Source organism: Pelodiscus sinensis, chromosome 5, assembly GCF_052426305.1.
Source record: "Pelodiscus sinensis isolate ZL-2025 chromosome 5, ASM5242630v1, whole genome shotgun sequence".
Classification (NCBI taxonomy): domain Eukaryota; kingdom Metazoa; phylum Chordata; order Testudines; family Trionychidae; genus Pelodiscus; species Pelodiscus sinensis.
The window spans coordinates 119,507,014-119,518,695 of record NC_143056.1 but is presented as its reverse complement, the minus strand read 5'-3'; the positions used below and the strand labels follow the sequence as shown (position 1 = coordinate 119,518,695).

Here is an 11,682-nt window from a genome sequence, read left to right as displayed (position 1 = left end):
GAAAAATTAAAAACACTTGGTTTCAAAGCAGACATTTGAGACTATCCCAGATGAAGCTTCATTGAAGGGGTTCTCTTATTGTTCAACTGTGCCCAAAATGTTCACTCTCCCTGGTCAAGGGTTATTGCAGGTTAAGCTAAAATATAAAAAGACAATAAAACTCCAGTTTCATGATGACTGAATCAATATTGTACTGCATCCTTTACCCCAGATTCCCAATTTCACTATGAAAAATAAGTATGTCTGTTTGCTTTCTTATCTCAGCAAATGTTGCATCCATTTGAATCGCTCCTACTCACTTTCCGTGTCCTCCCCATGTGATGACGTTAATTGTACCAAAGGCCCTTATATAAACCGAGGTTTTTCTGAAGGAGTTCTCAGTGCACCAAGCTTGGCCACCATGGGGCTAAAACTTGCCAGCCTGTTGGCACTGGGGCTGGCTCTTTCCTGTGCAAGCGAAATTAAGAAAGGTAAGAGAAGGAAATGGGAGGGTGAGGACTTTCCAGCTGGAAAACGGTAGAAGGATTTAACTAGTATAGTGAGGAAGAAGCTAACCGTGTGAGGAAATAATCCTAGGCAATATTATGACATCAAATATCCTTTCTGAAATAGAGGAGAATTCTACAGTTTTCTATGTTTTTCTTTGAGCTCTGTGGCTGGCTGAATCCATTATGTTGACCTCTAGCATAATGTATGTGAGGAAGTAACAATTGCCTAGCATGATGGTTTCCAGGAGTTTGGCAAATACCAAGCAATAGCAATGCAGAAAGGGTGCATAATGAAAACTCTGCATGTGGCTATTCAGAAATAGCAGTATATGCTTTTTTGTCCAAAAAATGTATGCATTGTCTCAACATGGACTAGATCGTCTTTAAATCCATAACTTCAGCTTTCCTAGTCCATAATCTCTTAATCTTCCTTTTTAAAAGAAAGAGTTTCCAAATTAATTTGCCTGAGGTAGTAGGATGAATAGGTTTGATTAAAAACAGCAAATATTTTGGTGCAACCAGGTGGTATATTCCTGTGCAATTGCTCAGGGATTTGAATATTGGGATTGGTCCCTTCTTGAATAAGATATGACTCTGTGTTACACAACAGTTATTTCAGAATAATGGCCGTTATTCCGAAATAATTATAAGAGTGTCTACACAGCAATTCTGTTATTTTGAAATAATTTTGAAATAATGGATGGCTTATTTCAATTTCTGTAACCTCATTCTACGAAGAATAATGCCTCTTCCAAAATAGCTATTTCAAAATAAGGAGTATGTAGATGATCCACTTCTGCTATTTCAAAATAGCTCCTCACCATGGGTATTCTAAATTATTCCTCTTGAGTCTCTAAGTCAAGATAGTACATCTACAATAGGGAAGTCTGCCTTGGACTATTTTTGAGGCTTCCCTGCAGTGTAGACCTGGTATTAAGAAGTAAGCAACTTCGGAATAACTATTCCAGAATAGCTTATTCTAAAATAATTGTGCAGTGTAGATGTATGTTATTAGAGCACCTGGGCTACGACTAGACTGGCCCCAAATTCCGGAAAAGGGATGCAAAGCAGGTAAGTCGGCATTGGGAAATCCGCAGGGGATTTAAATATCCCCCGCGGATTTAAATAAACATGTCCGCCGCTTTTTTCCTGCTTGGGGAAAAGCCGGAAAAAAGTGTCTAGACTGGCCCGATCCTCCGGAATAAAACCCTATTCCGGAGGATCTCTTATTCCTACTTTGAAGTAGGAATAAGAGTTCCTCCGGAATAGGGCTTTATTCCGGAGGATCGGGCCAGTCTAGACGCTTTTTTCCGGCTTTTCCCCAAGCCGGACATGTTTATTTAAATCCGTGGGGGATTTTTCCCTATGCTGACTTACCTGCTTTGCATCCCTTTTCCAGAATTTGGGGCCAGTCTAGACGTAGCCCTGATGTTAGCAATTGGGAAGAAGGGAACACATTCCATTGTTTTCCAGTCCCACTGGAATGCAGAAGTCAGCATAGATGGGCTTTGGAGAGATGGATGTGCACCCTTCCTTAAATGAAGTTTTTTGGATAGAGTAGAAAGTAGAGAAATTAGGAGTTCCTAAAAAATCCTTGAGCTTCTCAAAGCAAACTATATCTATAGATCTCCGGAGAAAGTGATTGTCAAAATAGATCCATGAACTATAAATATGATGCTCTGAGGTGTGTTTTACTTACAGCATGACCTGATTCCCTTAAATATCTGTTATTCAAGAGGATGTATGGTTTAGTTCACTCAATTAAAAAAAAAACAACCCTGGGAATTAATCTAGTGTTTATGAGTGTAAAAGGTGTTGATGCTTACTTGGCTGGCTTCCTTTACCACACGTAGTTCTGACAATGAACCTTATACTTAATCTACAACAATCCTGGTTATTCCAGTTTTGAGAACAACTTTCAGGTTGTGCCAAGTTTGTGTCAGTTACTGTTGTGAACAAATGCTGGTGGACTGAGAGTGAGACCTCCAAACATTTGGTTGCAATTTCTTTCTTCTTACCTTCCCAACATAAGTTAGTTGTTGTCTAAAGTTGAGTTTTTCTGATTACCGATGGTACTCCAGGTCACTATTTCTAGTGGAAATAATGAATTCACATCTGGAACTCAGATCGCTTAAGGGATTAATTCCTGTCATGAAATTATCTTGCAGAGAAATTGAAAAAAGTAAAAACAGTATTTAGAATAAATCAATATACTTGGCACCCTGGTCTGAGCCTATGTTAATGGTACAGAAGTGGCCTCTGCAGGAGTGTTAGAGCTTCTCAGTAAAGTTGGGGAAATAACTGACTTTGGTCATTGGCAGTTCTGAAAAATAAATAAATAACGTCAAAATTGCTTTGGGTCAGACCAAACTGCAAATTCTTTATAAAAAAAAAAAAACCCACACAGGAGGTGAATCAAAATAATCAATATAATTTTGTTTTAAGGTGAATAAAGCATTATGTTCCATTTCTGGATATTTGATCAATAACAAGCCAGGAAAATTTAAGGGGTTATAATTCAGGGGGTTCTCAAAATCTAGGTCATGGTTTGTAAGGGCAAGCTGCTAGCTGGCTGAAAGATGCTTTATTTACCTGCACCTCCATAGGTACAGGTGATTGCAGTGCCGTTGGCTTCAGATTGCAGTTCCCAGACAATGCAAGTTGTGTGAAGAGGAGTGTATCAGGACACTGCTTCCCACAGCTCCGATTGGCTGGGAATAGACAACAGGAGCTGCGATCACCTGTACCTATAGAGGTGCAGGTAAATGGAGTGTCTCATGGACATCTAGCCACTTCCCCTTACAAACCACAACCCAGAGTTTGAAAACCCCTGGTACATTAATAAAAAGGCCAGAGGAGGATCCTCTTTTATCCCAGGTATCAGGGCACTCATCTAGGCTGTGCTCTATCAGGGGCTATTGTGGAAGGGATGTCTCTCAGTTTCTCCTACTAAAGCTATTCCACTTGGAATAACAATGGTTGACTGGTTATTGGGCCAGAGAAAGAGTATGTCAAAGGCTCTGTAGCCTGGTTATGGCAGGCTCTGTCAATGTGGTTTATCCAATTTCATGTCCCTGCATTACATCAGGCAGAGAGGAGAGATTAAACTCAGGTTTCCTAGATCTCGGGCAAGTGCCTCTAACCACTTAGGGCTCTAAGGTATAAAAGCCCTATTGCCATTTCTTCTTCTGTGAATGGAGCCCTTGTCCCTTTCCATCCCCCCAAAATCATTTGAAACAAAACTGTTGGCAGCTATGTGTCAAATTCAGAAATAATTCAGGGTTTACTGAAACTATTTCTTTCAATGAATAAACTATTTGTGCCAACAATTGTGCCTACTTCAGCATCTCAGTCTCAACAGGCAGTTGCCCTCACCTATAGCACATGCAGTCAGAACTCCAAGAGACCCAGGATGCATATAAAGATGCATGACCCTCAGCCACAGAGGTGCACATTTCATCTGCTTATTATGTAAATATTGGGGATTTGCAGTTTTGGCAAATTGGTACATCTATATTTGTAAGTGGCTTGTTCTGCATACATGCAGATTAGCTTCTCATGTAAACCTAATTGTAGTCCAGGGCTGAATCGTCTACATATAAATCCTTAGCGGTCTTGCTGTGTAATGCTGCTTATTGTCAATAGGGGTGTATCTACCCAGCAGCATTATTTTGGAATAAAGGCCATTATTCTGATATAACAGTGGGAGCATCTACACAGCAATTCGGTTATTTTGAAATAAATTTGAAATAATGGACGGGCATACTCCAACTTCTGTAAACCTCATTCCATGAGGAATAATGCCTATTCCGAAATAGATAGTTTGGAATATCAATAATGTGGAAGCTCCACTGCTTCTGTTTCAAAATAGCTCTTCCTTAGAGCCATTCAAACTAATTGCTCTTCAGTGCCTCCTTGGGCTATAAATGGAGGCTTCCCTGTACTGTAGATGTGCTATTTTGGAATAAGTTATTTTGGAGTACAGATGTACCTTAAGTGCTTTAGCTACCTCATCTTGCTTTCTTCAACCTTTTTTCCTTCACTTAACAGGCAGATCCCAAAACCATGGCCACTATGTCTGCAGCACCTGGGGCAACAATCATTTCAAAACTTTTGATGGAGACTTCTACCAGTTTCCTGGCCTCTGTGATTACAACTTTGCTTCTGACTGCCGAGAAGCTTACAAGGAGTTCTCAGTCCACATCCAGCGTGATACCAGTCAAAATGGACACCCTGAAATCCAATATGTCCTGATCACCATAAAGGATGTTGTGATCTACCTCACCCAACATACGGCTGTGGTGGATGAGCAAGTGTAAGTTACTCGAGTAGTATAATTCTTCAATGAAATCTCCGGTAAAATGCTTCTATAGACAAACAGAATTGTGCAATGTGTAGCATTAAAATAAAAGAAATTCTGGGGTAGGAACACAATATTGTGATTAGACCCACTGAAGTGAATGTGACATTTTACTAGCTAAGGTACTGCCACTAGAGTAAGGGTGCCAGATCCTAGATTAGCTTTAACCCATTTTAACATGATCAAATAAATATAATATACTTTTCAGTTGTCATTGCTGCCTGTAACTAGAACCCAGGTTTTATTAAAAACCATCAGACCCACTCCACTAAAGAAATAGAAAATAACATTGTGTTTTCCAGGCACCAAGCCAGACTATATCCAGAAACACTATGAAGTCTTTTGACAAATTGTACTGTCAAAACTGAGAGAGTGCTTAGTTGTACACCAACGTGTTAAAAAGAAATTCACAAGAAGCTTTTTGGGGGTCCTGTAAATATTACTTTTCCATGCACTGAACCTATTCCCTTATGTATTGCTCATAGAAGACTTGTGGAACAGATTTTCACTGTGTGTGGAATTTAGTTCCATAGCAGTGTTTCTCAACCTTTTTTTTTATATAAAGTATCCCTTTTTAAAAACAAATTATAAGTACCCCCAGTATCTACAGTTTTGAGACACACAAATTTTTTTCTACTATTGCAACACATTTGTTTAAACAACTTAATCGTAGTTGAGCAGGCGATGACATTTTTGGGTGTAAAAAGTACAAAAATAATAAAGTGCTGTAAAACTTAAAACAAAAATGCAGTTTTCTCAAAATTTCAGTTGTGTTGACGTACCCCCCCAGACTTCTCTCGAGTACCCCTAAGGGTACTCGTACCACTGGTTGAGAAACACTGTTCTATAGACTTTCACATCCTTTAAACCTTTCCCGTGGCCATATGGACGTATAAAATATCACTGCATGCCAGCCAATGAAAGCTATAGCGCAGCTGAATTTTAAGAAATGCCTTTGGAATATCAATCCATTGACTACCAACACAAAATTAACAGCCTTCAACTTCCTGAAGGGGGGGGGTGCCAAAGAGGATGGAGAGAGGCTGTTCTAAGGGGTGGCAGATGACAGAACAAGTAGCAATGGTGTCAAGTTGCAGTGTGGGAGGTCTAGGTTGGATATTAGGAAAAACTGTTTCATTAGGAGGGTGGTGAAACACTGGAATGGGGGTATGTCTACACTACAGCACTAATTCGAACTAACTGAATTCAAATTAGTTAATTCGAACTAAGCTAATTCGAACTAGCGCATCTAGACCTAAAAACTAGTTCGAATTAGTGTTTTGATAATTCGAACTAGCATGTCCACATTGAGTGGACCCTGAACCGGGGTTAAGGATGGCCGGAAGCAGTGCCAGCAGAGCATCAGGTTAGGACTTAGAGCGTGGATCTGCTGTCTCAGGCTAGCCCAGGGCTTTTCTTAAAGGGACCCGACCCCCACCCCGGACAGACAGTTCTCAGGGTTCCCCGCTCGCTTGTCTAACTCGATGAGGGACAGCAAAGCAGTCCTGGCTTGGAGTGCCCTGAGTGCCCACACTCGGCACATCACAGCACTCGGCCATCAGCCCGGCTGCACTTGCCGCAGGTTGCCATCCGAGGAGTCGGGGTCAATCGGGGGGCTGCAGTAGAGCTTCCACCCTGAAGAACCTGCAGAGCCACCCCAGTTCTCCCCATCAGGGGATCGTACCCCATTCCTCCCTCACCTCCTTCCACTTACCCCTCCCTAGACCCCCTTCCTGATGTACAAAATAAAGGACACGTGTGTTCAAAAATAGAAACTCTCTTTATTGAACAAACCTCGGGGAGACTGGGAAAAGGAGGTGGGAGAAGGGAAGAGAGAGGGTGGAAGAGGGGAGGACAACTAAAATGATCAGGGGTTTGGAACAGGTCCCATATGAAGAGAGGCTAAAGAGACTGGGACTTCTCAGCTTAGAAAAGAGGAGACTGAGGGGGGATATGATAGAGGTCTATAAAAGCATGAGTGGTGTGGAGAGGGTGCATAAAGAAAAGTTCTTCATTAGCTCCCATAATAGAAAGACTAGAGGACACCAAATGAACTGAATGGGTAGCTGGCTTCAAACTAATAACAGAAAGTTCTTCTTCACAAAGCAAATAGTCAACCTGTGGAACTCCTTGCTGCAGGAGGCTGTGAAGGCTAGAACTATAACAGAGTTTAAAGAGAAGTGAGATAAAGTCATGGAGGTTGGGTCCATGGAGCGCTATTAGCCAGGGAGTAGAAATGGTGTCCCTGGCCTCTTTTTGTGGAAGGCTGGAGATGGATGGCATGAGACAAATGGCTTGTGTACATAGGAAACATAAGGGAGACATGCAATAGAGGGGCGGCTATTCACTGAAGCACCTTCTTATCAGTCAATAGCATCTTTGCTCCACCCTGTTTGAGATACTTGGGTCAAATTAATACTCTGTGCCAATTCTATTAAAGATCTATCTCTTCCAATTAGATGATTGTGTTTTGATGTTTTGAACAAGCTCTTTTCTCTCCACATTTATTTCCGCTTGTGTTGACCATCTGGCCCCATGTTTGAATTGTTCCCATCCCAAATCATTAGGCCATTATCTCAAAAAAGGGGAATACCCAGGGTATGTCTACACTAGAAAGTTAGTTCGAACTAACGGACGTTAGTTCGAACTAACTTTCCTATGCGCTACACTAGCGCTCCGCTAGTTCGAATTTGAATCGAACTAGCGGAGCGCTTAGTTCGAACTAGGTAAACCTCATTTTACGAGGACTAACGCCTAGTTCGAACTAGCTAGTTCGAACTAAGGGCTGTGTAGCCCTTTAGTTCGAACTAGTGGGAGGCTAGCCCTCCCCAGGTTTCCCTGGTGGCCACTCTGGCCAACACCAGGGAAACTCTATGCCCCCCTCCCGGCCCCGGACCCCTTAAAGGGGCACGGGCTGGCTACGGTGCCCGTGCCAGGTGCAAGCCTGCCAGCACCCAGCCAGCAGACCCTGCACCTGGCACGGCACAGAGCCACCCACCCGATGCCCCCCAGCCCACCCCCTCTTGCCGGGACCAGGCTGGCGGCTCCCGGGAGCTTGCCCTGGACCGCAAGAGGCGGGCACCTTCCTGGGCTAGTGCGGACATCGTGGACCTCGTCCACGATCTCCGCACTAGGCACAGGAAAGTGGCCGTCTAGGGCAGGAGAGCTGCCAGCCTGGCCACCCAGGACCAGGTGTGCATGAAAATCAAGGGGGTCCACTGAGACCCCCGACACTGAGCCCTGAGCTTACAATGGCCGTCCTGGGTCAGACCAAAGGTCCATCTAGCCCAGTAGCCTGTCTGCCCACAGCGGCCAACCCTAGGGACCCTGGAGGGGATGGACCGAAGACAATGACCAAGCCATTTGTCTCGTGCCATCCCTCTCCAGCCTTCCACAAACTTTGGGCAGGGACACCACTCCTACCCTCTGGCTAATAGGACTCCATGGACCCAACGTCCATGACTTGATCTCACTTCCCTTTAAACTCTGTTCTAGTTCTAGCCTTCACAGCCTCCTGCAGCAAGGAGTTCCACAGGTTAACTATTTGCTTTGTCAAGAACAACAACTTTCTCTTACTAGTTTGAAGCCTGCTACCCATTCCTTTCCTTTGGTGTCCTCTAGTCCTTCTTTATGGGAACTCATGAAGAACTTTTCTGAATGCACCCTCTCCACCCAACCCCTGCTTTTAGAGACCTCTATCCTGTCCCCCCTCCGTCTCCTCTTTTCTAAGCTGAACAGTCCCAGTCTCTGTAGCCTCTCTTCATCTGGGACCTGTTCCCAACCCCTGATCATGTTAGTTGCCCTCCCCTCTCCCAGCCTTTCTCTTCCCCTCTCCCACCTCCTTTTCCCAGTCTCCCCCAGTTTTGTTCAATAAAGACAGAGTCAATGTTGGAAGAAACGTTATCTTTATTTTGTACATCAAGAAGAAGGGGGGCTAGGGAAGGGCAAGTGGAAGGAGGTGAGGGAGGAATGGGGTACGAGCCCCCGATGGGGAGGACTGGGCTGGCTCTGCGGGCTTCTGGGGGTGGAAGCTCTCCTGCAGCCCCCCAATTACTCCCTCTCCCCAGATGGCAGCCTGCGGCAAGTGCAGCCGGGCTGATGGCCGAGTGGTGTGATGTGCCCAGTGTGGGCACTCAGGGCACTCCAAGCCAGAACTTCTTTGCAAGCGGGGCACCCCTTAGAACTGTGTGTCCGGGGTGGGGGTCGGGACCCTTTAAGCGCAGCCCTCGGCTAGCCTGAGACAGTATCTCCATGCTCTAAGTCCTCCTTTTATGCCCTGCCGGCACTGCTTCCGGCCATCCTTAAGCCCTGTTCAGAGTCCACTCAATGTGGACTTACTAGTTCGAACTAGCAAAACGCTAGTTCGAACTAGTTTTTAGTTCTAGATGCGTTAGTTCGAACTAGCTTAGTTCGAATTAACTAATTCGAACTAAGTTAGTTCGAACTAGCGCTGTAGTGTAGACGTACCCCCAGTGTCTTGTAACAGTATATGGTTTTTGCAAATGAAAGACCCTATTTAGTTTCTTATGCTCATTTTCTACATGAACCTTACTCATGGGTAAGTAGTGAGTATTTTCGCTCCGGGGTTCAGATCCTTTGTTTTTTGCTTTTATTGTCTGAATCACATTTCTTTGCTGGCATTTTGCCTATTTTGCTAACTTGAGATAGAGAATTTATTCCTTTAAGGAGCCCGTGGCTCTGAGATTGCTTTGCCTTGCTAAAGTGAATTCTAGATGGCACCAAAATGTCAAGTCTTAAATTTTACAGGTGATAGCCACAGAAGATGAGTGTTATCCAATGAAAGCTGTGCAATCATCAGGCAGAGTTGTTTTCAGAACTCCCTTGAAACAGGGAGAATCTGTATTGCATTTCTGTGGCCAGCTGCAATGATTGTTGATTTTAGTAATTTATATTAAGTCAAAATTACTTAAATTTACATTAGGTCAAACAAAATTTAACTTACCTCTGCAAATATCTCAGGAGAAGGGGATTTAATTCCCTACTAAACATAGTGGCTCTGTCTACATTGGCACCCTTTTCCGGAAAAGGGATGCTAATGAGACCAGTCGGAATTGCAAATGCCCCGGGGATTTAAATTTTCTCTGCGACATTTGCATGAACATGGCTGCCGCTTTTTTCCGTCTTGGGGCTTTGCCGGAAAAAAGCGCCAGTCTAGACAGAGATCTTTCGGAAAATAAAGCCTTTTTCGGAAGATCCCTTATTCCTACTTAAAATCAGGAATAAGGGATCTTCCGGAAAAGGCTTTATTTTCCGCAAGATCCCTGTCTAGACTGACGCTTTTTTCCGGCAAAGCCCCGAGCTGGAAAAAAGCGGCAGCCATGTTCATGCAAATGCCGCGGGGAAAATTTAAATCCCCGGGGCATTTGCAATTCCGACTGGTCTCGTTAGCATCCCTTTTCCGGAAAAGGGTGCCAATGTAGACACAGCCAGTCTGTCCTGTATAACAGAAAACATCTGTGTGGGATTGGAGATAGAGGCCAGAGTCTGGTTTCCCTGTGCACGCTGATATTTCTTTTGCAGTACCTAAGGCATTCAGGTTAGTCCTTTCTATTCCTTTCTGCTTTCTACATTACCTTTAATGCAAAACCTCGGTCTTTTTTCTTTTAGTGTAAAAACACCATACTACAGTTCCGGTTTGCTGATTGAGAGCACTGAAGTCTACACTAAAGTCTATGCAAGAGCAGGCCTTATTCTAATGTGGAACCGTAAAGATGCACTGATGGTATGTATGACATGGAACTTTACTTATGCTACTATTGGTTATCAATATAGGCTACACGGAGTCACTGTGTTAAGCAGTCTTATCCGACTGGCAATAGACATAGCTTATTCTCAGCTGAGAAGGTTCCTTTGTCCGTTATGTGACTGCAGTGGGTGTAGAAATGAATGTTTCTTCACTCTCAGGAGAAGATGAGAAGAGAATGAAAAACAGCTAATATTAATTCTAACAAATTCTGATCTTCATTCCATTTGTTTGTCCTTTGAAGGACTGCTGTGCTCTATTATTCAGGTCCCCAGCAAGAAAATTCACCTCTCCAGGGAAGAGGGTTTTTTTTTTTTTTTAAATTTGTAGCACACTTTCTTCCTAAGTTTTGACATAATGTTGGTGAGAAGAACTATCATGGATATAATAACTTCTCTCATTCTTCCATGAAATGTTTTTATTATTTTCCTATAGTAATTATTTACCAGGGGACTGTATTACTATTATGGTTGGTGCACTAAAACCTAATTTAAAATGAATGGGCATTCACTATCTTTCCTCTCTATGAACTTGCTATCCTAGTGAATTTATTCTTGTTGAGAATGTTTCGTTAGTGCTACACCTGATTTTCTTTCTTTCCCCCCTCCTCCCTTATTTAGTTGGAGCTGGACAGCAAGTTTAACAACAACACATGTGGTCTTTGTGGTGATTACAATGGACTGCAGGTCTACAATGAATTTATCTCTAATGGTAAGTGGTTTGAAAGAATATATAGCTACCACATAAAGCTAGCTTATGGATATTGTATGTGGAAACATAAGAGAGAGAAAAGAAGAATTTACTATAGAGTGACTGAGATTTTCTCGTCTGAAGAAGTGGGTTTTGCCCACAAAAACTCATGATACTTGTTAGTCTCCAAAGTGCCTCAGAACTCCTCATTGAGATTTTTTGGTGATTGCTAGGAATACAGAGATAAATTATTAATGGTGTAGCATCTTCCAAGTGATTCAGCTGACTCTGTGGAGCAAACTTTGTTGGTGCAAACTTTCTCGTTTGTGGGAACACTAGTGAGTTTTTCATCTCCATTTGAAGTCCAGAATATATTGTTA

At 43.0% G+C, this 11,682-nt stretch overlaps 1 protein-coding gene across 1 annotated transcript in view; it reads left to right on the top strand.

The window, feature by feature from the left end:
* Nucleotides 1-400: 400 nt before the first annotated feature.
* LOC102453848 (mucin-2-like) overlaps nt 401-11,682 on the top strand; it is a 67,593-nt gene continuing 56,311 nt past the window's right edge. Inside the window, exons 1-4 of the mRNA XM_089778835.1 lie at nt 401-470; nt 4,539-4,803; nt 10,477-10,591; nt 11,233-11,323. Of these exons, the coding sequence (XP_089634961.1) occupies nt 401-470; nt 4,539-4,803; nt 10,477-10,591; nt 11,233-11,323 (541 nt within the window). The remainder of the gene's footprint in view (nt 471-4,538; nt 4,804-10,476; nt 10,592-11,232; nt 11,324-11,682) is intronic.